Below are 25,020 nucleotides of genomic sequence, written 5' to 3' on the forward strand. Positions count from 1 at the left end.
TTTTGTTCTTATTTTAATTGTACGTTATTGTTTGTATAATTGCTAATATTGTTTTTAAATATAGTTTGTAACTGTGTGTGATTTATAATTTGTATTTTAATTGCTAATACTAATTAATGTGTTGTAGCGGGTTGCTGGGTTTGTAGGGATATTGTTTGGGAAGCTGATTAAGTAATTAACAATTCATGTTTTTGATTGTAAATTGTGTAATTATATTTTTTGTTATATGTTAGGACCAGTTGCTGGGTTTGTAGTTGAATAGGGAGGGAAGGTAATTTAGTAATAATAATTATTAATTTGTATTAATTAAATTGAGTATTAATGATGTATATTAAGTAATTGTATATTTAAGTTGTATATTAGGTGCTGGTTGCTTGGTTTTCACGGGTTTAGGTTGGGAAGTTAGTTAGGTAATCAACAATTATTGTATTTTAAATTATTCAATTGATTATTATTTATATAAATTCCCTAATCATTTTATTTTTTAGTTCTATGTTATTTGCAGATTGCTGGGTTCGTATGGGGTGTAGGGTAGGAAGTTAATTACTAATTATTTGATTATTTAATTGATTTTTAATTGTTATTGTGTTGTACTTATTTATTTTAGTTATAATTTAAGTGTGGATTGCTAGGTTTATGGGGTAGGTAATTCAGTAAAAAAAAAGGTTATATAATTAGGTTGTTTAATTATGTAAATTGTTTCATTGTTTTTAAATTTTTTATTTTTTGGTTATTTTTTTCTTTTTAAGCGTTTATTTGTTGTAAACTAATAGGGTTATTTAGATATTTTGTGCCTTAAGGGAAATACTTTTCCTACTGTTGCATAGACTGGAATGGAAACAGCAAGTTTTACCTCTCTGAAGTCCAACGCATTCCCTACTATTGCACAGACTAGAGTGGCAATAGTAAATTTATCCCGTTCTGAAGTCCAACGCATTGGACTTCCATTGCACAGTCAGGAGTGAGAATGATATATCTATTATTGTTATGCTTTTCCTAATATATTTTAATTATATCTATTATTAGATTTTTTTTTTTTTACTTTAAAAAAAAATATATATATATATATATGTATATATAATAATATAATTTTCAAGATTATTAAAGTAAGTGTTTTTGCGTTTTTTTTAATCTATATATTAAAAGCAATATTTTGGTATGTTTTTAATCAATATTAGTGTAAAACAATATTTTTTCAATATTTTTATAGTTAACATAACTACAGGAAAGCAATATTTTTGTAATCAGTATTTTTGACTCAATAATTGTGGTCACAATATTGTTGGTTCCTATATATCTGTTGTCTAACATACTACCGTTCCTCCTTAATCTGGGCTGTTCTGGGGGAATAATAGTATTTAAAGTTACTCATTCTTGGAAATGTCCTAATATACTTTTGGCAAAAGGTTTGCCTACTGCATATAGTAACAATATTTGCCTGTAGCTTCTAGGGGACAATTTTGGCCCCTTTTTGTATAACAGGACAATAATGTTACCTTTCCAGGACAAAGGGGTATCTCCTGAAAGATAGCAATAATCAATTAATGGGTGCAAAAAAGCTGCCCAGAGTGTATCAGCCTTTTTAATAATTGAAATTGGGACTTCCTCAGGGCCCATTCCACCGTATGCTCTAGCGCTCCTGATAAACCCAACAATCTCCTGAGCTGAAGGAGGGCCATATAATTCATACAGTTCTGCATCTAGCCCATATCAAAGGGGTCACTGACACTGGTTACTGGTGTAATATTGTTTGTCCAGTCACCTTCAGAGATGGAAATTGCTTTAGTGCCCATTCTGGAATCACAGTATAGTGTTACCATACACCAGTACTTTCTAAGATTGTTTTAAGCTTCAGCTTCTCGTAAACAATTCATGATTACCGTTCACATTATTCCTTAACTAAAATGCTGTTCCCCAACTAGCTTGCCCTTGATGGATGGAGGTTTACCTCACAAGCAAAAACATAATAATTTTCATGCGTAAACTCAGGACAGGCCCACATTTCCTGCAGACATATTATTGCTGGCTTGAAGGAGAGTAGAGAATTCAGTTTTACATTATGTTTTCCCAAACCTGCCAGATTCCAAGATATAATTGTTTAAATGGAGCTACTTCAATGACACCAACAGTTTGGGTGAGTGTTGTTCAAATTTCCCACCACCCAACTTCATTAAGCTTGCTTGCGCCCCCCCCACTCTAATGCCTGAATATAATGTTGAAAAGGCTCCCAGATTTGTATATCTCTGGTCGCTCTGGCCCAATTATACAACATCCGTGGTGTTTCAATGCCACATGAGTTTATCAAGACCCAGGGCAACAATCCCCAACTCTTATTCTGACTGGACACCTTAGATTTGTTAAAATCCAAATCCATTCCCTGTACAATGGGTATTACATTAGTACACCTCTTAGGGAAGTAATCACAGTGCTGTATTATTGGATTGACATGAATCATCGATCCAAAAATAGTTCTTGTGATAGGTGCAGGATCTGAGGAATTTATATACATATTTTCAGTATCACTGCTTTTCACTAATTTAAGTGCCTCAGTCTCCGAAAGAGAATGCAAAATGGTTCATCTCTTAAAAGGATACATTTCATGATCACACAATAAAACAAAGTCCAACTTATTCCTCTTAAGATCTAAACCCTTATGATCACTATTTGAGACACATGAAATATTTCCAAAAACTGTTTGATGCACTCATGGAACAAAAACATTTGCAGCATGATTTAATAGATCTGAAAACGTAGAATCTTTTCAAGCTGATACCTTGCTGGGCAATGGCTGCCATATTAGGGATCAGATTTCCATTGTTTTCCATAAAAACATTTTGGGTAGAAGTGCCTTTGCATGAATTATTCTTATATGTCAGCCATATTTTGTGGACCACTTCTTAACTAACTAGTGCATTAACAGTATCTAAACATTCCAAGCTATCCCCAACACCAGCTGAGCATTTGCAGTACAGCCCACAACATTATAAGGTACCAATCAATTGCTGGGATACATTGTTGAACTTTTCTGGATGTCAATAAACACTTTAGCCTCATCCACCACAGGCTTAACAGATGGATTTTTACTGTGAACAGTTTGAGATGCCACATTCGGAATATTGGGCAGCGCAGGCAGAGGTGTTAGTAGAGAAGCTGGCTCAGGATTATCCACAGCTAGCACATTCTCTTCTTTCTTCTCCGTTTCATTTTCTTATTGCCTAAGTAGTACTTAGTTTGTAAATAAAATTGTGCCGGTGCCCAAAGCCCTTCTCTTAAACACGTGGCTTCTGCAATTAAATGTGAGAACACGGAATACCGAGGCGGCGTAATCCTGAAGCCCTCTCGGGCCTCTTCAATCCATATAAAGCCACTTCCTGCCCCTTCAGCTCACTCTAGCAGCTTTCTACTTTCTCCCTTTGTGACACTTTTTTGTTTTTCCCTTCCTCCGTCTTTCCCATATGTGTCTTTTGCTCGCAGAAAATGCCTTAGGCAGAGGAATAAGCCCCGGCCCTCACAAATAAGTGCTGGTGCTCAGCACTGGAAACAACAAGCACAAATTAAGCACTGTGCATAAGTGTCTTTTTAGGTTACCGTAGGAAAGTGGAGTATTATGTAGTGAGGGTGGTTAGGCCTCACTTTGCAATACTTTCAAAGTACTCCAAACTGGTTCCTTTGGGTTCACACCAATAAGTCTCTAGCTCAGTCCTATATTGTGGCACAGAGCAGTTAGTTTAGGCTTTGCTAGGGGAACCGGTTCTAAGCATCTAAGAACACCAACATAGACGATAAGTAAAAGACACAATTCAAACAAAATCCAACACCAGTTTACAAACAAAGAGCAGATTTATATATAAATTTAGACGCCAAAACAAACACAATTGTATCCGAATAACCAGATTTATGGATTTTAGAGGTAGAAATAAATCAGTGTGTTTTACCGTTGTCAAACTTCACCAATGCAGTCAATGAAGAAAACGGCTAGTGACTATAGATCACTTGCAGGTAAAGTCCAGTTCAGACCACTAGGGGTTAAGGTGATGCAGGTCCCAGGGCCAAGCCAAGACAGTCAGTTGAATTTTACCCGGCTTGAAGGGTTTGGGTGCAGAGTTTTCCTGGATGACCTTTGTGCTGAAGCAGGAGCTGCAGGAGTGCTACATTTACCACTTAAACAGTATTGTTGAGGAAACTGATGCAGAAACTCAACACTGGAGACACTGAGGTGGATGGTTGAAGGTGCTGCAGAGTTCCCTCGTGGTGCAGCGTTGAGCAAAGGTATGATAGCCTTGCTGGCTGTAGGAAGCTGGCCTGGTGTGTGGTGAGCACCTTTGGTGTTATCACCCTATACCATGTCCAGGTATCCCCTACTAGTGAGGTAGAGTAAGTGTCTAGGTAGCCAGGCTCTCTAGAGGTAGCTGTGGATGAGCAGCCAAGGCTAATCTAGGAGACATGCAAAGCTCATGTAACACCACTTATTGTCACACAGCACGTACACACATGAAAGAACCACACAGTGTTACAAAATTATAGGTACTTTATTTTAGTGACATAAATACTAAAATACTATATAGCCAATACTCTACTAGCAGGTGAGTAATCACGCTTTTATATACACCTCAGTTGGGAGGAATGAGCGTAGAAGTTAATAGAAAACAGTGCAATAACAATAGACAATAGTGACCAAAGGGGGTGCTCAAACCATATACTAAAAAATGGAATGCGAATGATGGACCCTCATCCAGGTAAGTGAAATCTGTAGAGGGGAGCTGCAGGAACTAGGAATCCCAAAAAGTAAGTAACAGAGTGCCCCCCAGTGACCAGGAGAAAAGAGGTAGGTTCTTGTTTTTTCCCAAACCCACAGAGAAACTTTGTGAAAGGACTGTGCAAGACCCAGGCAAGTCTGCAAGAAACAGAAGATGGATCCAGACAGAGGAGGACTTTCAAATTAAGGGGACCAATTCCATTTCCAGTTTGAGTGTCTGGTTGGGGCAAGAGCCATTACCCACCCTTCAGGAGGAGTAGGACCAGGTCGAATGTGAGAACCAGGAGTCGGCTATGCAGCACAGGAGCAGAGGAAGCAGTCCAGAAGCGATGCAGTCAATGTCCTCCATCGAAAGAAGAGTTGCAGTCTGTCAGTGGTGTGGAAAAACTACCAACAAACCTTGGCAAAGGCAAGTCGCAGAAGAGGATTTGCAGAGCTGCCGGGGATCAGGAAAGTCTGAGGGGACTGAACACGAAGGAAGGGAGCCCCAGGCATCCCCCAGCAGTCAGGAGTGCAGGAAGTTGTGGATGCAGCCCGCACAGGAGTCGCACTTGAGACCCACACAGCACACCTGGAAAGGAGTCCCATGTCACTGGAGCATCAGACAGGACACCACACATTGCAGGGAAGAGTGCTGGAGGCCGGGCCTACAGGGAGCCTGAAGATCCCTGGGAAGAAGATCCGACAAGCCCTGTTAGCTGCAAGATTGAGATGCACAGGGTACTGTTTTGCAAGGAGCGGCAAAGATTCACCACCTCCAAAGTTGAACAGCTGGTACAGGGGACCAAGGAGACAACTCAGGACCACCTCCTGTGTTGCAGGATCCACGCAGAGTGCAGGAGAGGGCACCTGTGCAGCCGGTCATCTTTGCAGTTGATGCCTGCGGATGCATGGGAGTGATTCCTTCACTCCAAGGGAGATTCCTTCTTGCTTTTTGGTGCAGACTGAAGACTTGCCGCCCTCCGAGGATGCACAGCCAGGGAAATGTTGCTGGAAGGAGCTGGGGAAACAATGTTGCAAAGCAAAGTAGTCACTGCAGCTGTAGATTCCTGTGAAGTCCAGTTGCGGTTCCAGTGGCCAGAAGTGGACGTAAACGATGCAGAGGAGTTCTGCTGGAATCTTGTACTTCGAATATGAGGACCCACCGAAGAGGGAGAACGTAAATAGCCCTGGAAGGGGGATTGGTCACCTAGCAAGGTGACCACCTATCAGGAGGGGGCTGCGACATCACCTGCCTGACCTGGCCACTCAGATGGCAGAACAAAGAGGCCACCTGGAGGAACTCTGGGCACCACCCCTGGGGTGGTGATGGACAGGAGTGGTTACTCCCCTTTCCATTGTCCAGTTTCGCGCCAGAGCAGGGACTGGAGGTCCCTGAACCGGTGCAGACTGGTTTATGCAAGGAGGGCACCAAATGTGCCCTTTAAAGCATATAAGTGGCTTGGGGAGGCTACCTCTCCCAAGCCATGGAACACCTATTTCCAGAGGGAGAGGTTGTTACTTACCTCTCCAAAAGGAAATCCTTTGTTCTGCCTTCCTGGGTTTGAGCTGCTCAAGCAGCAGGAGGACAGAAACCCATCTGTAGGATGGCAGCAGCGTGGGCTGCCCTGGAAAACCCTGCAAACCGATAGGAGCAAAGCTGGTGTCCTCTAAGGAGCCCCCAGAGTGCATAGAATCATACAACCGATACTGTCAAACATGCCTAGGTTCGGAGTTACCATTATGCACCTGGACATATAGATAGTGACCTATGTACAGTGCACGGCTAAAATGTCTTCCCCGCACTCACGAAGTCCAAGAAAATGGAGCTGGAGTTCGTGGGGTTACCTCTGCTCATGCAGGTGTGCCCTCACACACAGGTACTTACACCCTGCCCACTGGGCTAGGAGGGCCTACATAGGGGTGACTTACAGTGACCTGTAGTCAAAAGGGTGCATGCATCCTTTCACGAGGGCTGCAATGGCAGGCCTGCAGGCACTCTTTGCATGGCTCCCATAGATGGCATGCAGCCCTTGGGGAACCCCTGGTGCCCCAATGCCCCCTGGGTACCTTGGTACCATATACTAGGGAATTATATGGGGGCACTAGTATGCCAATTGTGGGGTATATAACGTTGGGGACAACCAAATCCAGAGTGAGAGAGCACAGTTACTGGGGTCCTGGTTAGCAGGATCCCAGTAAATACAGTAAAAACACACTGACATCATGCAAAATGTGGGGGTAAACATGTCAAAAAGAGGGTACTTTCCACCATAACCTCTCTCCCTACCCCCCCCCCCCCAAACAAAGGACAATGAGGCTAACCTTGTCCAGATAACTCTTCATTGTCTAAGTGGAAATATCTATAGAGCCCATCTGCATTCAAGTGATTACTCCCAGGTCTGTGTTCCACTATATAGTCCATTCCCTGTAGGGATACGGACCACCTCAAAAGTTTGGGATTTTTACCCTTCTTCTGTTTTAGCCATAGAAGTGGCTTGTGGTCGGTTTGAACAAGGAGGTGAGTGCCAAACAAATGTGGCCTCAACTTCTTCAAAGCCCACACCACAGCAAAGTCCTCCCTTTTTATGGCTGACCAACGCTTTTCCCTGGGGGGGTCAACCTCCAGCTTAAAAAAGCTACAGGTTGATCTTGGCCCTCTGTAATACCCGATCTCAGAAGCATGTCTGTACTATGAACGGCTTGGAGTAGTCAGGGCTTCTTAAAATAGGTGCAGAGCACATGGCCTGTTTCAAATCCTAAAAAGCTTTTTGGCAGCTAGCTGTCCGTACATTTTTTTTAGCATTCTTTTTGAGGTGAGGTCATTAAGAGGGGCTACAATTGAGCCATAGTTCTCAATGACCCTCCTGTAGTACCCAGGGAGGCCGAAAACAACTCTTACCTGGGTCGGGTTAGTAGGGGGAGTCCAATAGAAAATGGTTTGAATCTTCCCCTGTAGTGGCTGAATCTGGCCTCTACCTACCAGGTGTCCTGTTTGATCAAATACTGGTGCTCAGGCAATATTGGACATCTGCTGCCACAATGTCCCTAAATGTTTAACGGGCCGGACATACTCGGCAGTTGGGCTGCCTGTACGGTATGCCATAGGACTTATGAAGGTCAAAGATCTTTAACTATGTTAGATTGACTAATAAATTGGTCCTGCCGTTTTAATTCAATATGCAAATTTTGGGGTGTGTTACAGGCAACCTTGTGAAATTCCAGTGTTTGACAAAACACGTTGTAGGAATTTGGCTCTGTATGTACTATCTCAAAGTGAGAGATAGTGTGCACAGAGTCCAAGGGTTCCCCTTAGAGGTTGATAGTGGCAAAATTAGATAATTCTAATGCTCTATTTTGTGGTAGTGTGGTCGAGCAGTAGGCTTATCAGAGGGTAGTGTTAAGCATTTGTTGTACACACACAGGCAATACATGAGGAACACTCACTCAAAGACTTAACTCCAAGCCAATAGTTTTTATATATAAAAATATATTTTCTTAATTTACATTAGAACCACAATATTCAGGATTTGAAGTAAATACATAAAATGCAAGGTACTCCACACAGGTAAGTAAGGAACTTTGAATTAGAGCAGTAACATACACAGTACAGGTTAAAAGGGCAATAAGCTATTTTAAAAGTGGACACAGTGCAAAAATCAACAGTTCCTGGGGGAGGTAAGTATTGGTTAGTTTCTCAAGTAAGTAAATCACTTACAAGTTCAGTTTCCTGGGCATAGGCAGCCCAACGTTGGGGGTTCAAGGCAACCCCAAGTCACCGCACCAGGAACACAGGGCAGGCCAGGTGCAGAGGTCAAAGGAGGGCCCAAAGCACATAGGCGCCTATGGAGAACTATGGAGAGCACTGGTTCCAGTCTGCCAACAGGTAAGTACCTGCGTCTTCTGGTGGTAGACCTGGGGGGGTTTGTAGAGCACTGGGGGGGACACAAACAGGCACACAAAACACACCCTCAGCGGCACAGGGGTGGCTGGGTGCAGTGTGCTTAGCAGGCATCGGGTTTTCGATAGAAGTCAATGGAGGGACCCGGGGGTCACTCTAGCGGTGCAGTCAGGGCACAGAGGGGCTTCTCGGGCCAGCCACCGACTGGGCTAGGCACAGGGTCGCCTGATGGTCAGTTCTACACTGGAGTTCAGTTCCTTTTGGTCCTGGGGGCTGCGGGTGCAGTGCTTGGTCCAAGCGTCGGATTCTTTGTTCCAGGCAGTCGCAGTCAGGGGGAACCTCTGGATCCTTTCTGCATGTGTCGCTGTTTGGGTGCAGGGGGGTCGTCTCAGGTTACTCACGTAGTTGCAGTCGCCTGGGAGTCCTCTCTGAGGTGTTAGTTCTCTGGAACTCGAGCCAGGGGCGTTGGGTGCAGAGTGTGAAGTCTCACGCTTCCAGCGGGAAGACTGAGTTCTTCAGAAGTTGCTAAAAAGTTGCAAAGTTGTTGCTGTTTTTGAACAGTGCCACTGTTCTCAGGAGTTTCTTGGTCCTTCTGTTCAGGGCAGTCCTCTGAGGCTTCAGAGGTCGCTGGTCCCTGTCGGATGCGTCGCTGCGCAGGTTCTTTGAGTCTGGAGACAGGCCGGTAGGGCTGGGGCCAAGTCAGTTGTCGTCTCCATCGTCACTGCAGGGCTTTCAGGTCAGCAGTCCTTCTTCTTTGTGTAGGTTGCAGGAATCTGATTTCCTCAGTTCTGGGTCACCCCTAAATACTGAATTTAGGGGTGTGTTTAGGTCAGGAGGGCAGTAGCCAGTGGATACTGTCCTGGAGGGTGGCTACACCCTTTTTGTGCCTCCTCCCTGAGGGGAGAGGGCCACATCCCTAATCCTATTGGGGGAATCCTCCAAACTCAAGATGGAGGATTTCTAAAGGCAGGGGTCACCTCAGCTCAGGACACCTTGGGGGCTGCCCTGACTGGTGGGTGACTCCTCCTTGTTTTTCTCATTATATCCTTGCCGCCAAAAGTGGGGGCAGTGGCCGGAGGGGCGAGCATCTCCACTAGCTGAGATGCCCTGGTGTGCTGTAACAAAAGGCATGAGCCCTTGAGGTTCACCGCCAGGTGTTACAGTTCCTGCAGGGGGAGGTGAGAAGCACTTCCACCCAGTACAGGCTTTGTTTCTGGCCACAGAGTGACAAGGGCACTCTCCCAATGTGGCCAGAAACTCGTCTGGTTGTGGCAGGCAGGCAGGCAGAAACTGGTCAGCTGAGCACTAGGAGTCGGACTGGTATTCAGGGGGCATCTCGAAGATGCCCTCTGGGTGCATTTTACACTAAATTTCACACTGGCATCAGTGTGCATTTATTGTGCTGAGGTTTGATACAAAACTTCCCACATTTCAATGTAGCCATTATGGAACTGTGGATTTTGTGTTTGACAAACTCCCAGACCATATACTCTTTATGGCTACCCTGCACTTACAATGTCTAAGGTTTTGCTTATACACTGTAGGGGCATGGTGCTCATGCACATATGCCCTCACCTGTGGTATAGTGCACCTTGCCTTAGGGCTGTAAGGCCTGCTAGAGTAGTGACTTAACTATGCCACAGGCAGTGTGAATTGGCATGGCAATCTGAGGGGAGTGCCATGTTGACCATGTCTTTTTCTCCCCACCAACACACTCAAGCTGTGAGGCAGTGTGCATGTGCTGAGTGAGGGCTCCCCAGGGTGGCATAAGACATGCTGCAACCCTTAGAGACCTTCCCTGGCAACAGGGCCCTTGGTACCAGGGGTACCATTTACAAGGGACATTTCTGTGTGCCAGGGGTGTGCCAATTGTGGGAACAAAGGTACAGTTTAGGGAAAGAACACTGGTGCTGGGGGGCTGGTTAGCAGGGTCCCAGCACACTTTCAATCATAACTGGCATCAACAAAAGGCAAAAAGTCAGGGGGTAACCATGCCAAGGAGGCATTTCCTTACACACGTGTTGGCTGAATCATCTGAATTTTATATGGCCGAACCATCTGTAATCTCTTTGATGACAGAAGACTGATAATAGGAGCGGTTCACCATTTCTCTTCTTCAAATCATTAATCCAAAACTGATGGGAAGACTAATACTACCTTGTGTTGACTGTTGGCAAGAAATATATTAATGAGCCATATTATTATATGGTACTATACATGCAAGAATACTCCAATATTGTGGTGTTTGATGGACCAAAAATGTAGCCTGCAGCCTCAACCTCTACATTTTTTAACACATCCTCTTAGAGTGCTTACATTTACCATTGTCTGTTGCTGGTTTAAGGATATTTAATTAGGGGCATAATACCTTTTGTTCAGACTCACCCATCTAATCTGAATGCTCCAGGCCTAGAGGATGAGCTTGCTAAGACCCCTCTCATTGTGAACAGAAAGCCCCAAAACCAGTGTGCACGGTTCATTAATCCATCTCTCCGCCTCCTGCGTTTTGGCACGTGCAGCACACTCCTTGTATTGCTGAAACGCCTTCCATGGTAAGTAGGCTAGCCAACTGAGTGAGGAGGTCAGTGACGCCTCTTGGTTGGTGTTGTTTAAAACTTAAAAAGCACCCTTTTGTTTCTCTCCATCCTGCTTCAGAAGCCCCTCCAAACCATAGCATGTGTAAACTGAAGGCCCTTCTGAAGGTGAACTGCCATTGGAAATGGTAATCTGGTATAAACCACTCCCGGTAACAGGTGACTTACCCTTCAGCTTTGTGCTAAATGGCAATTCAAGTAATAAAAAAGATTCGAACAAAATGTTTTTTAGTTATATGCAGCAGCAGGAAAATTACCATTCACATCTAAGCTAGCTAGTTCTGTTCCTAAAGACAGTTCTAATAAAACAACCTTATGGAACAAACAGCAGCTATGCCAATAGGTCTGTCACATAACTGAAACTGCCACTGCAGTCACTGATGTATTTAAGAACTCATTAAGGCATCATACATGTTCTCTGCCACTTATACTTCCCCATGTGCATCCATTTATCCACACAGTGACTCATGATTGAACTCATTCACTTATAGGACAGACAAACAAACTCAACAAGCAATCAACAATAAATCAAAAGAAGGAAAGTAAAAAAACATGCTCCGCACCTGAACTTAGTGGGCATGTGTTCTCAACTGTATTCTAAATAGTTATTGTTGTTTTAAAGTTCCAACATGGCTAAAACCTTTAGATGCATTGTGTTAGCCATTTTGGATCTGCAAATGCAGTGACACAGCATGCACAGTACCATTCCATAATGGCCACTCGCTAAGCATCACACTGCGGGCCATCTTTAAATGCTAAAAGTATAGCATATCACTGTTGTACTGATCCATGGTGGGCCAGCATAAGGATTCTAATCTTGCTCTCCATCTTGGAACAGTAAAACAATAATACACCATGGCCAATAACATTCCAAAGTGGGTACGTGTTTTAAAACTAGTGGCCACATAGGATTCAGAACACTGCAGATTAAATGACAGCAAATGAGCGGTCCGGTAGGACTGCCTGTAGAGTTTCAGTACATACTTTAATTTAAAAACAAAGGAGGAACGAAACGAAACGGGACATATATACATGGGGAAAATGGAAAACTAAAGGACTGGCCACCAGTTTGAACACTAAAGCACACTCCTTTTCAAGAATAAGTGGACATGTAATCAGGGTATGCTGTCATGAGAAAAGCAGAACGTGAATGACACGTGGAGAGAAGACGGCTGACCCAAAGACCCTTTATGTATACATATGTAGGTAAGAATTTCAGGTTTATTACGAGGACGTGGCAGTCAACTTCACCTGCCAAGCCCCTCCCAAGAGGGGCTAGCAACAAATAAAATATTGCAGATCTTTTTCCCCTAAGGTTTGACAATAGGAAGTAACCAGCACCAAAATCCTTGGTCACTACGGTAACTTGTGAGACTCCTTGTAACAAAATGCCCATCTGCAGGCATTTCTGTATGTAATGATGATCCATCCTAAAAGACCTATTGATTATAATGTATGCTTCTCAAACGAATATCGCCATCCCTCCTATCATTGTTGTAACTTTTCATAATAAACAGATCAAGCCTTTTGTGTCAATTAGTGGCTTGTCACAATGACCACCTTAGTACTGCTGACTACAGCTTACACATATAATTGGCATCATTATGACCCTGTTGATTGGCTGACATGTATACTTCCACTGCTTACATTTAGGGAACTTCTTTTTTTCATTCAGCACTCCATGACAGTGTGTGGTTTTTTAGCTCTTTCCTTCGACTACTGCTTCCTACGCTCAAACACCTGCCCTCTCCCCCACCCCACAGGCCTCCTATGCTGTGTCTCCCTCCACTCCTTCCAGCTTCTCTGTAAAAGCACAGCAACTGGGGTATGACTGAAGAGCAGTCTTTTAGCTTTTTTGTTTTAGGAAATCACAAGCTTTGGCACACAAAGACTTTTCTGATGCTGGGGAAGGACCATCAGCTACACTCACTCAGCTGCCACTGGAGGCAGAAGATTTTGAGAATGACATTTCTCCTGGAGGCCCGTGTCTGCACCCTGGGCTACTATAGAGGGCCAAAAGCTGAATCCTGTAAAAGTTATGCTTTGGCAAGCAATTTATTAATTTAAAATTCAGTTTTGATTTACATAGTGAAATGTATTAGAAAAATAAACCTGCAATTTATAAAGATTGAATACATTAAATTCAGTGGGTGGTTTTGAAGTATCATAAGACATGTTTGCTTTTCCTGTAGTATCTAATTTTTTTGTCTTTTACTTTTATTAAAATATTATTTTTTTTATCTCAAGAGTGTTTTATTGGGGTTTTATACGCTAGGAAAATTGAATAACATTAATGAAAAGAAACAATACATTCTATGGTATTGTCAAATCTAGTGGGAATAGTAGTTTGGGATATAGCATGAGGAGCTGGTCCACGTTTATAAAAGTAGAGGGTAGAGATAAGTGTCTTTTTTTGCAATGATGAGGTGAGGTTAATTAATGGATGCATTGTGACAGAGCTGTCTTCTATGATGTGGTGAATGATTAAGGTACATCAGTTGTAGATGAATGAGACGGAGTAAAAAGAGTGGAGACAAGAGAAAGCGAAAGCAGAGGGTGAAAAGTAGGGAGTACATGGGGAAGTTGGGGTGGGTAGGGAGAGGAGGAGGTGGGAGAATGAGGGAGTGAATACATAAATTATCTAGTGATCAGATGATTGTAGTTACAAAGACGAATGAGGCTTGAAGTTGTCAAGTTTGCCCCAGAATTTACCGTTCTTCATTGAAGTTGTCTTCAAGTATGTTTAGTGAGTTACAGGCAGTTCTGGTGAATTGGACCCATTCCCAACATGTGTGGGGGGATAGTTTGGATGAGTCTTTCCATTCATTGAGGATAACTTTAAGGCCAATTGTGATTAGAATGTCCCATAGGAGACTGTCCTCTTTCTTTAATGCCAGTTTAATGTCAATTGGGAGGATGCCCAGGGTAATAGAGTCAAAAGTAGCCCACTTTGTATGAAGTATTTCAGATATTATATTATTGATGACCTGCCAGAACTTTTTGGTGGAGGTGCACTCCATTAGCATGTGTTTTAATGCTCCTGGTTCTTTCTCACAACTCGAGCATGTGTCGGAGGATTGGTGGCCAAGTTTATAAAGTTTGGTCGGAATCCAGTGGGCCATATTGGCAAGCCAGTATATTCTTTGTGCTAGTGATGGAGCTAATATATTGAAAGTGAGGTGACTCCAGGTAGATGACCATTCCAGTGAGACCTGGAGAGTGTTGTTGGAGTCTGGTAGTAGAGTTTCCCACTTGTCTTGTGTTGGTTTATTTGGTGAGGTTTTGTGGGGGATAGGAGGGAGTACAGCTTGGAAGATATGTGACCACCTTTGGTAATTTTTTCTAATGTTTTGGGAAGGTCAGAGGGTTTGGAGGTTTATGTATGGCTATAGATGATTTTATTTTAAGTAAATGGTAAAAGCCTGGGTCGTTTAGGTCAAGTTGTGTGTTCTGAGGGGGGTGCCGATATCTCTGACCAGGAGAATATCTTTTTCTGCCCATTTCTCTATATACTTCATTCTCCCTTCTAGTTTTAAGTTTCCTCTGTGCCAGAGCGAGGCTAGACGTGAGTGTTTAATTTTGTTGGGTAGTTTGTTGTCAATTTTTCGGAGTTCTGGTGCTGTGCTTGATAGAATATTTTTAGAGTGGTGTGTTTTAATATTTTTGACAGTTAGAAATGGAGTGAGGGTTAAGGGTTTAGCGAGGGCAATTTCAATAGCGATTCATGACGGAAAGGGGCTGGTGGTGGTTAGGAGGCAATGGCTCCCCTGTTTTGCTAGGAAGGCATGTTTGTATCTTCAGGTAAGTTTAGGCTGCCAAGTGTTTTAGGATGTTCATTTCTTTACGGCGCATCTGGGCTTTTTGAACTTCCAGAGGAGTTCAGTAAGTAGCGTGTCTATTATAGTAAAGAAGGTTTCTGAGAAGTATATGTAGGGACATGCTGATTAAAAAGTTATTGAGGGGGGTAATCATCATTTTGATAGATTCTATTCTACCCCACCAAGTAATGAACCTGGTTGACCATTTGTCTAAGCTATCTTTGATGTTATCTAGCGTCTTTTTCTCATTGAGATCGATGGAGTCTTTAAGGTTATGGGTGAACTATATACCCAGATATTTTATCTTATCTGGGGCTGATGTGTGAGCTTCTGCAGTACATATTGAGAGGAAGAACCTCTGTCTTTTCCTTGTTGAGGCAGTAACCTGACATCTTAGAGTGGTCATTGATGGTGAATATGATGTGTGGCAAAGCTGAGTCTGCCTGGGTAGTTTAAAGGAGAATGTCATCCACCTAGGTGGCTAGTTTTTGTGGGCCTGATGAGAAAGGGATACCGGGTATGAATGGATTTTCTCTGATCATTGTAAGTAGGAGTTCTAGCTTTAGTAGAACTAATAGGGGAGAGTGGGCATCCTTGTCTGGTTCCTTGTTGGAGGTAAAAGGGTTTAGACAACTTTCTATTGATGTTTATTCTGGCTTTGAGTTCTTTGTTTAAAGCAAGGATCATTTTTGAGAGAGCAGGGCCAAATTTGAAGGAGGTGAGTGAGGCTTGGAGGAAGGTCCATGAAACCTTATTGAAGTCCTTCCCTGCATCTACTGCTATCGAGCAGGTTGGTTAGTGCAGGAGTTTGCCTATTCCAATTGCATGGCTAAAAAGTCTGACATTATCTGCACTGAATCTCCCTTTGATAAATCTTGATTGAGAGGGATGTATTATGTTTTTGAGAATGGGCTCTATTCTGAGGGCTAGGATCTTTGCGTATACTTTGCAGTCTGTGCTTATGAGGGATATGGGTCTGTAGTTCTTGGTAATGGATGGGTCGTTCCCTTTTTTGGGTAAAATATGTTTACCTTTGTGGTGGAGCCCTCAATGAAGCCAGTGGAGGAGAAATAGGCGAATCAGTCTTCTAAGGGAGTGATAAGGGAGGCACTCCAAGTTTGATAGAATGACACTGGGAAGCCGTCTGGGCGCGGAGCTTTCCTGGCTTTCATTGTTTTACTTGCGGTTTGTTTTCTTTTGGAGAAATAGGTTGTTCTAGTGATTCTTTTATTGATTCATCTATCTTAGTTACATTAATTTTATTGAGGTAGTTAAAGCCTATGTCAAAAGATGCATTATTACTTTTGGAGTAGGGGGTATGGTAATATTGTTGAAGGTATTTAGGTTGTCCTTGTTTGTCGATGTGATGCCATGTTCATTGGTTATAGAGGTTATTCTTGTCTTCTGACTGGTCTGTTTTAAATAAGAAGCAAGTATTTTGACAGCTTTATTACGTCCACATAAATTGTTGCCTTTGTATTTTTGGACTATTAGGTGGGCTATGTTACTTAGAATCTTGTTATACTCAGACTTGAGTTTAATTAGCTTGTTTAATTAAGTTTTGTCTTTGGTGCATTTGAGATCGTTCTCTAATGATTTTATTTTTAGTTCTAGTTGGTCTAAGGTCTTGTTGTCTAGTTTGTTTTTCTTTGACATAAATTTAATCATGTGCCGTGCATTTCATGGCATCCCAGATGTTTTGTGCATTTGGACCAGAAGGCCTATTGAGTTCTATGTATTCATCGATCTCTTTTTTGATTATTTTCTTGAAGGAGTATTCCACCATGAGGAGGTTTTTCATTCTCCATGTTTTTGTTCCTGATGTATTGCAAGCGATATCCTAGAATAATGAAATAGTCATGGTCTGAGACTAGGATTGGTTCAATGGTTGGGGAAGAGGTGGCTGGGACACGAGTTTAGTCAATTAAGATCTAATTGATGCGAGAGAATGTATATTGCAGATGGGAGAAAAATTAGTAATCTTACCCTGTGGGATTGAATAATCTCCATATGTCTTTAAGTTTAAGAGAATTGCACATGTTTAACATTTGTTTATGGGATTTGTTGGGTTTAAATTGACATGCAGAATTCCTGTCAAGGGTGGCATCCCACGGTAAATTGAAATCTCCTCCTAGAATCATTCTACAGTTGGGAGGTAAAGTTGGGAGTTTTTTTTTACTGAGATTAATCCAAAAGGTAGGGTTGTTGTTATTGGGGAAATAGATGTTCATGACTATAATTTCAGGGTTGTCGCTCTGTAATTTAGTAAGATACCATCTGCCTTTGGTGTCTCCTTTTGAGGACAGGATAGTGAGGCCAGAGGCTTTCGAGATAAGGGTGATCAGCCCTTTTTTTGTTTGTTTGTGGATGGAGTGCATAAAAAATCACTAGCCCTTGTTTTTTGTTTTTGGGGAGGATTGCCTCTTTCATGGCCACCTTTGTTCCTTGAAGGAGAAGGAGGTCTCCCTTAAGTTTGTGTGTATAGTCTAGGATTTTCTGTCATTGGGTGATTTTGACCCTTGACATTGAAGGAGAGTATTTTTATGTTTTAATTTTTATGGGAGGTGAGTTTTCTCATCGGAGTAACCAGCTAAATGCCAGTTATTGTTTGCCGGTGAGGTGAGGGTAGGAGGGGGATAGGTGGGTGGATTTGAAGGATTTGAAGAGATGGCATAGTTGAGGGGAAACAGAATGGGTGAGAGAGCAAGGTGGGTGGGTAGGGAGGTAGGAAAGGAGGTAGTGGATTAGCACTATACAGGACAGGAGGAAATATATATTGATGAGAATCTACTTACCATGGAGAGGTATCCAACAAAATCTAACTCAGACGAGGCGATGGAGGCCACGAGTGGTCAAGCTTAGGTCTGGAGTGCAGTCTTGCTGCACCCTGTATAGAATGGTGTGTGTATTAAAAGTCAGGTCAGTATCTACGTATAATATGTTTACTTATACTGTTTGATGGATGGAGTGCCTGGCGTTGTTCCCATAATGATGCCTAGTGAGTTTGTTGCTATTTAGTGGGAGTGGATAATGTGTATTCTGTTATTTATATTCATGTTTTTACAGGTATAGTAGTTGTAGTTTATATAGAAAGTGTAATATTTGTAGTGAGTGAGGTGGCTATTTGTGGGATGGGTGTTAGTTGTGTCATAGTTTGACTCTTGCTCTAGGCAAGACTGCTGGTTTAAGGAAGACAGTATTATGTTTGTGGGTGACTATGCCAGTCCTACAACAAGTTGCAACTGTCATCCCAACCCTCCAGGCTCACTAGCAGTGCCTCGCCAAAAACCCAAACAGTAAAAGTTGATTTACGGCAGCCTATATGCATGGACTCAAGAGTTCGACATCTCAGGGAGTGTCGTGGTCAAACCGGGATTAGCCCTTTCTCACATGAACAACATGTCTCAATCAAACACATGCAATGAAGGAGATGCAGTCAAGTTTTTAATAGGTCTTTGTTTATCTTTGTTGCTTGATAGTGACGCCTTAGTGCGGCGGCACTGATAACATGAAACTATAACATTGGCCTAACTAGAAACAATGCAGCCATCTTGGAAAGATATCATTAAATATTTGTGCTAAAACAGAGCAAGCTAAGTAGAGTAAAAGTCACTGGGTGACGGGGGCACAAGTCTAGATGGCTAAACTAACTCCTGCTTCCCATTAAAACAAGATAAGGTTCACTACAGTTGGTGGCATGTCATTATTTCTGCTGAGTCAAGTTTTTAGGTTAACAGTTAGGGTTGTAAAAAATGGTGCGCAATGTACTTCATAATTATAGAATACAATGTGACAGTTTACAGTAAATCCTCCTCTTATAGTCATTATTGTGCTTACATAACATCAACATAGTGTCAACGTAGAGCCACCAGAGTTTCAACGAATTATCATTAAGGTGTCTACCTAGAACCAACATATTAACAAACTAGTACCAGCAGAATGTTCAGATATTTCCAGCATATTCTCAACATAGATCAACTCATATTGAAGTGAGTTGGTCAAGCGGCCCCAGGTTACTGTAATGCAGGAAGTGCGGGCAAACTTTAATGGTTTTTGTATTGTCCAACATGTGGGTCGAAACACAGTTTTGATAACACTTTAAAAATCTAAATTATGTTGAAAGTGAGAAGATGAAACATTGCAATAAATCCATCATCGGGTTGAAGGCAATTATAGAACACCTGATTTAACCAGAACATGTTGAAAGTTATTATAGAAATACAGTACCAGCCATTGAATAAGAGAAGAGTAATCTTACAATTGGTTAGGGTTAACAGTAGGTTGATAGGTTTATTATTAGGTTATTAATAGGTTAGTAGATGCTAGTTAGTCAGTTTAGTTAGCGTTTAGTAGGCTGATGACCACTTTATTCTGTCTCAGTTTGAAGAAGTGGAAGCGACTCCAACAAATATTCGGCCTTTTATAGTTATTATGAACAAATGAGCATGTATGCCTGTGTCTCGATCCCATGGGTCGATCAGAGTGCTGTAGCGTTATGGGAATAATGTTAGTTGGGTTTTGTTTAGACCGTTTGTGGGCAGCCTTGATTATCGTACGTTGCTAAATGAGTAGAGAATTATTGAACGTTAGTAGGAAGGATTTGTGTTAAGTGGTAGCCATTCCTTCTGAGTTTTTAGGAAGTCATTTTCAGGTCTTGGATTTCCAAAACGTAGTAGTCCAGATCCGTAGGGTCTTCAGAAATTATGGTTTTGCCATTGTAAGTCATTTTCATTTGTGCAGGACCAATAAACAAAATTGTATTGACAGATCTTTCAGGGTTTTCCTTTGGGAAGGGAACGCTTTTCTTGACAGTGTCTTGGAGTAATCTTGAGAGATCCCAGTGGAGGCACCTTGACACTTAATTCTCTGTATTTTCTTCATCTGTGTGAGGATGTCTTCATTATGTGAGTAGCGGAGGGTTCTGAAATTGATGGCTGTTAGGGCTTCGCTGTTTCCGGGCTTATGTATGGGAACTCTCTGCACTTGGGTTATTTCAAAGTTCTTGTCTACATTTATATTGAGTACAGTGGGATCCATTTTTCAATGAGGATTGCGCAGGAAGGAGCTGGGTTTTTGCTAACTTGAGGAAGTCCAAAAATGTGCAAGTTGCCCCTTATTCTCTCTTCAAGTCGTATTCCTTTCCAGTCAAGCCTGTCTTGCGGAGGTGCTTGATAGAGTTTTAGAAGAGTTGTGTTTGCGGTCTTCCAGGATGTTTATCTGTGATTATTTTTCAGAGACTCTCCCATCCAGTTGTTTCATTTCTTGTTTAGAAGATGCAAGGTTGCTCTGTTTGTTTATGTGGTGGATTTTGTCAATTGAGCAAGCATGTGTAGCATGTTGAGTTTCAGAATAATTAGGTCTAGAGTTGTGAAGTTCTCAGATTTAGATTTTATAGGGGGGGGGGTTCCTGCTTGTGACTCTTTTGTACTGGGTTGCTGTCGTTCAGACCTCCCCTCGCTTCTTTAGGGTTGTGCAGTTTGGAGTCTGCCATTTTGAGAGGGGACCTTACTGTTTACTTTGTCTTGGGTGCGCCTAATGGGATTTCAGTAGTCCTACCAATTTTTAACAGAGGTGCCGAATGTTGGGAGGTATGATGAGATGTAGAAGTCGGTATCCTTCCTGGGTTAGTATCACTTAAATAATTTTATATGGTGCCGCAGTGCGGATTGTGGAGGGGATTTTTCTCAGCCCCCTACTGTCTGCAATTTGCGTTGCTGTTGAGGTGGAGAAATCCAGGATCCCAATGTGTGTAGTTTAGAAGTAAGAATGTTCTGGAGCATGCTTTAGAAGAGCTGTATTAGATTGGGGTGGCCATGTTAGGGTCACACATAGGATGGGAGCGTGCCATATTTACTCTGGTCGGTAGGGTAGTTTTGTATATTATAGGTTCCTACCCTTATAGAGCGTTGTAGAGGAGTGCCACTAAGTCTTCACCTCTAGGGGTAGGATGTTCATAGTGACGCTGCGGTAGTTGAGTAGAGATTCATCCACGTGGAGTCCTAGTGTCTGCCATTTTAGGATCTGCCATTGTGAGGCAGCTTCTGGAGCACTTGGTTATAAGAGGTGTTTCACTCAAAGTTTTTACGCCAAAAGTAGGTAGCTGAAAGCACCACACCTTCCTATATGCTAGGTACTGTTTAAAGTGCCCTTGGAGGCGGTGTATCAGCCGAGCGGGCCGTTTTTGTCCTTTGACGCTGCAGAACGCTCCGATTAGGTTGCTATCCTCAAGCGGGAGGCAGTAGTGGCGAAGCATACAGTTTGGCACCAGAGTAATAAAGGTGAGAGTGAATCCATTGCCTTTGTTGATGCTTAAGTTGTAATTGAGTTTATTATTTAGTTAAGTAAATCCATAACAAATAGCTTCACAGTTCATATTAAAACTAAAATCTTAAAAACAAGATGACTCTGGTTCTCTGTTTTAGCAATATGTCAAAGAAATATATGTAATTCCTGTAGGTAACACTAAAAATACCTGTATAAAAAAGCATCTAAAATTACCTTATGTTTAAATATCGAAGTGGAATTCTCAATCGCTAAAACGTATCCAATTAACAGAAGTACAAGGTAATGCCCATTTAAATAGGGAACAGCAGCATTACTGGCATCAAGGACTTTATGGTCCCGGTTCTTACTTTTATTTTTTTTATTTTGGACTCTAAATATGTTAAAAACTTCAAAAGTCTACTGCTGACATGCAGCTGGCATGCAGGAGCATAGATCGCGTCCCAGGACGGGGATTCTCAAGAGCGTTTTTCTCTCTTCTATTAATGTTGTGAAGATACAAATAAAGTGCATTATATCATCTTTTGCCAAAGCGCATAAGCAGCACTCAGTCTCAGCCTTTGACCTCTTCCACGATGGTAAAGTTTATAATCAGACATCGAATCGGTATCAAATGTTCCTTAATTTTACATAATAAAAAGCATAGATTTCACCTAAGAGATTTTGGAGATTGTGGATGTATAGTTGCCAATAACCGTCCAAACAAGTGACCTTTTATTTAAAGCGGCTCTGCCTTCAAAGAAAGAGATCTTCTTTACTAGTGAGTTTGCTGTGTTTTTAAAAAGCGGACAGAGAACAAACCTCTTTCTGTAAGTGGAGTCTATTTATTATTTCCCCCAAATGTATCTTTGCTGTGTTAAAGGGGTTTTGATTTGCAACAGTCCATAAAACTACATTTAAAGTTCTCCGGGGAGTCAATTTCAGTTTATGGCAGGTCTTCACGTAAGCTCCATATCTTGAAAATACTTGTTTTGCGGTTTCCAAACTCTAGGCTTATTTGTGTAGGTGATAAGGTATTTTTGGAGGAAGAATATGTATCTATAAGTTCTTAGAATGTCTCGTTCAATGACCATTGCATCTGTGCCACGGAGTGCCTCTGAGCCATACCCAGAGTTGGTAGTAGCTTCACATTCAAAATAGATAATATACTAGGGCCTCGTAAGGAATTAAAGAGAGCACTAAAGGCTGACGTTAGTGCTGCCCTTTTCTTGATTAGCGATTTTTATTCCGCAAATGTTCCTTTTTGCATCTATCATGACTCCGAGGCACTTAAGTTTTGGAATGTTCGCCAAGGCCTAATCATTTAAGTACCATTTGCAAAGTACCGAGTTTTCTTTACTATCAACAGGATTTTTATTAAGCAGTTTATCTCTTTCATGTGTGCTTCTTCTTGTCGTGTTAGTGCGTTTATTCACCTCCTATAGCCTATCTCGGTTTGTCTGGCTAGAACTACTCATCCACATAAAGTTGATCGGATGCTTAAGTTGTTTCCTAGTACATTAGAGTAAGTGTAAATATAGACACTAGTCTGTAGATGGCAGACTTGAGATTTGCATGTAAAAAAAGACACCCACGAGCTTATAGAATTCATGCCTAATGTACTTCCTGCGGATTCACTATGTAGAATAACGTGGATTGTGTGGTTTCTTTTTATTTCGCTTTATTGTAATAGCATAGCTCGGGTACGCATTTCAACTGTATGATTCTCTATACGTACATATTGTTCTGAAGAAGTCTACCGTAGCTAAACACGTTAATGCTAAAAGGTCACTCTTACTGTATGTCATTATGTGCAGTGTCTCTTCGGTCTGAGCATAGTATGTTATGTGTATGAGCATGCAATGCCGTATTTTTATTATTGTTCATTTTTTTAACATTATTTGTCCACTACATCGTGCCCGGCTTTCATCTTGACTCTCTCTATTTTCCTGATAACATACTTGAATATGTCCCTTATGCTCCTGCTCGCCTTGTATCTATGCGCTACTGCTTACTTAAGCTTTACAGGAGCCACAATGTTTAGGACCATCCACTTTTTTTCACAGATATTTTGGGTGCCCGCCTGGAGTCGGAAGGAAATGGGAGACTGTCATCTCAGGCCTGCCTTTGTTACATTTCCTCCGGGAACGTGAAGAGGTTAGTTGAGTGCTGGGTGAAAATCCATGAGACGACCTCTCCCTTGGCACTACAGGTATAGCTCAACGCAGGCAACCTTGAAGTTTAACGCTGTAACTACAATTAACCTTTGATAATTACTTGTTTCCTTTGACAATGAAGTGTAAAACAAAGCCTCATTTTTTATCTTTTACCCTGGTCTCTGAACCAAATTCTGTTCTACTCTGTGCAGGCAGCATCCACGGATAATTATCTTATCTTCAGAAGACTTCTCAAGAGTAGTCTCTTTCCTACATAAACACCTTACACATACACTAATGTACAGCATATCCCTGTATATAAGCATTTATATGTATGTAGATATGTGTATTTCTTTGTACAAATGTGTATAATACTTCGTTTTTAAAATGTATAGATATTCTTTAGGTCTGCTTAGCAAATGTATATATTACTTATGGTTATGTGAATGTATATATATATATATGGCAATAGTGGTCATCCAAAAGCTTTGAAATGGAGTATTGCTTTTCAAGCCTGATAATATTCATAATCAAGATCACAATAAGGTATCATCACCTAGACTATTCTTAGAGTTTAATTCTCAACATTCGCATTTAAATAATATCATACAGAAAAATTGGCATGTTTTGAGACATGATTCTGCCATCAAGGACAGTATAGGTCCACATCCATGTATCACATATCGCAAAACCCAATCTTTGGGTAACCATCTTACCAGAAGCCTATTTCAGAGTCCCAAAACTAATATGTCATGGTTGGCCAAAAAAAGCTTGGGCTTTTGGAAATGTGGACATTGCAAATCATGTTTGTATGCACAGAATACTCAGACATACACCACGTTCGAAGGAAAAATTTGTGACATAACTGAACGTATCACATGCAAAACTGAATACGTTGTATATGTCATTGAATGTGGGTGTCGCAAGAAATATGTGGGCAGTACCATTCATAAACTGAAAATCAGGTTCCTGCAACATCTCAGAGCCATTAAGAATCATGATCCATCCTATCCTTTAGCTAAACACTTTTGGGATGTACATGAAGGTAACTGTAGTTCCCTAGCTTTTTATGGTGTTAAAACCATTGCGGTCCATCCCCGAGGAGGCAATAGAATTGCACATTTGAGACAAATGGAGTCCAAAACTATTTTACTTTTAGGTACAGAACACCCTTGGGGTCACAACTTGGACGCAGAGCTTCATGTACATCTGTAAGTTTTTAGATTTTCCCATACAGAGATATACACATTTTTTTACACTTTTTTACATTTTCTCACACATAGATTTTGTCCAATAGAAAACATGAAATGAAATTGATGACTTTTTTAGAATATTGTGTTTTGTTAGGATCCTTACTGATTGATTTTATCATTATTGTTATTACTATTAGTATTAGCATTTGCCGGATTGATACTTAGTGTATTTTGGTAATAATTTTTTATTAATAATTTATTCACTTTTAGGGTGTTATACTCATCTATTTTATTCCTATACTGTTGCATAGGTCCTTGGGGAGGATAGCGGCACACATATACATTCTCCTGTTGCTGAATTT

General features: G+C 41.6%; 1 protein-coding gene across 2 annotated transcripts in view; it reads left to right on the forward strand.

The window, feature by feature from the left end:
- The window catches only part of SEC31B (SEC31 homolog B, COPII coat complex component), a 1,228,966-nt gene that overhangs the window by 680,943 nt on the left and 523,003 nt on the right, over positions 1-25,020 (forward strand). For both annotated transcript variants that reach the window (XM_069240364.1, XM_069240362.1), the window contains exon 17: positions 23,376-23,521. In XM_069240364.1, the coding sequence (XP_069096465.1) occupies positions 23,376-23,521 (146 nt within the window). The remainder of the gene's footprint in view (positions 1-23,375; positions 23,522-25,020) is intronic.

The sequence above is a fragment of the Pleurodeles waltl genome, chromosome 6, assembly GCF_031143425.1.
Source record: "Pleurodeles waltl isolate 20211129_DDA chromosome 6, aPleWal1.hap1.20221129, whole genome shotgun sequence".
NCBI classification, from domain to species: domain Eukaryota; kingdom Metazoa; phylum Chordata; class Amphibia; order Caudata; family Salamandridae; genus Pleurodeles; species Pleurodeles waltl.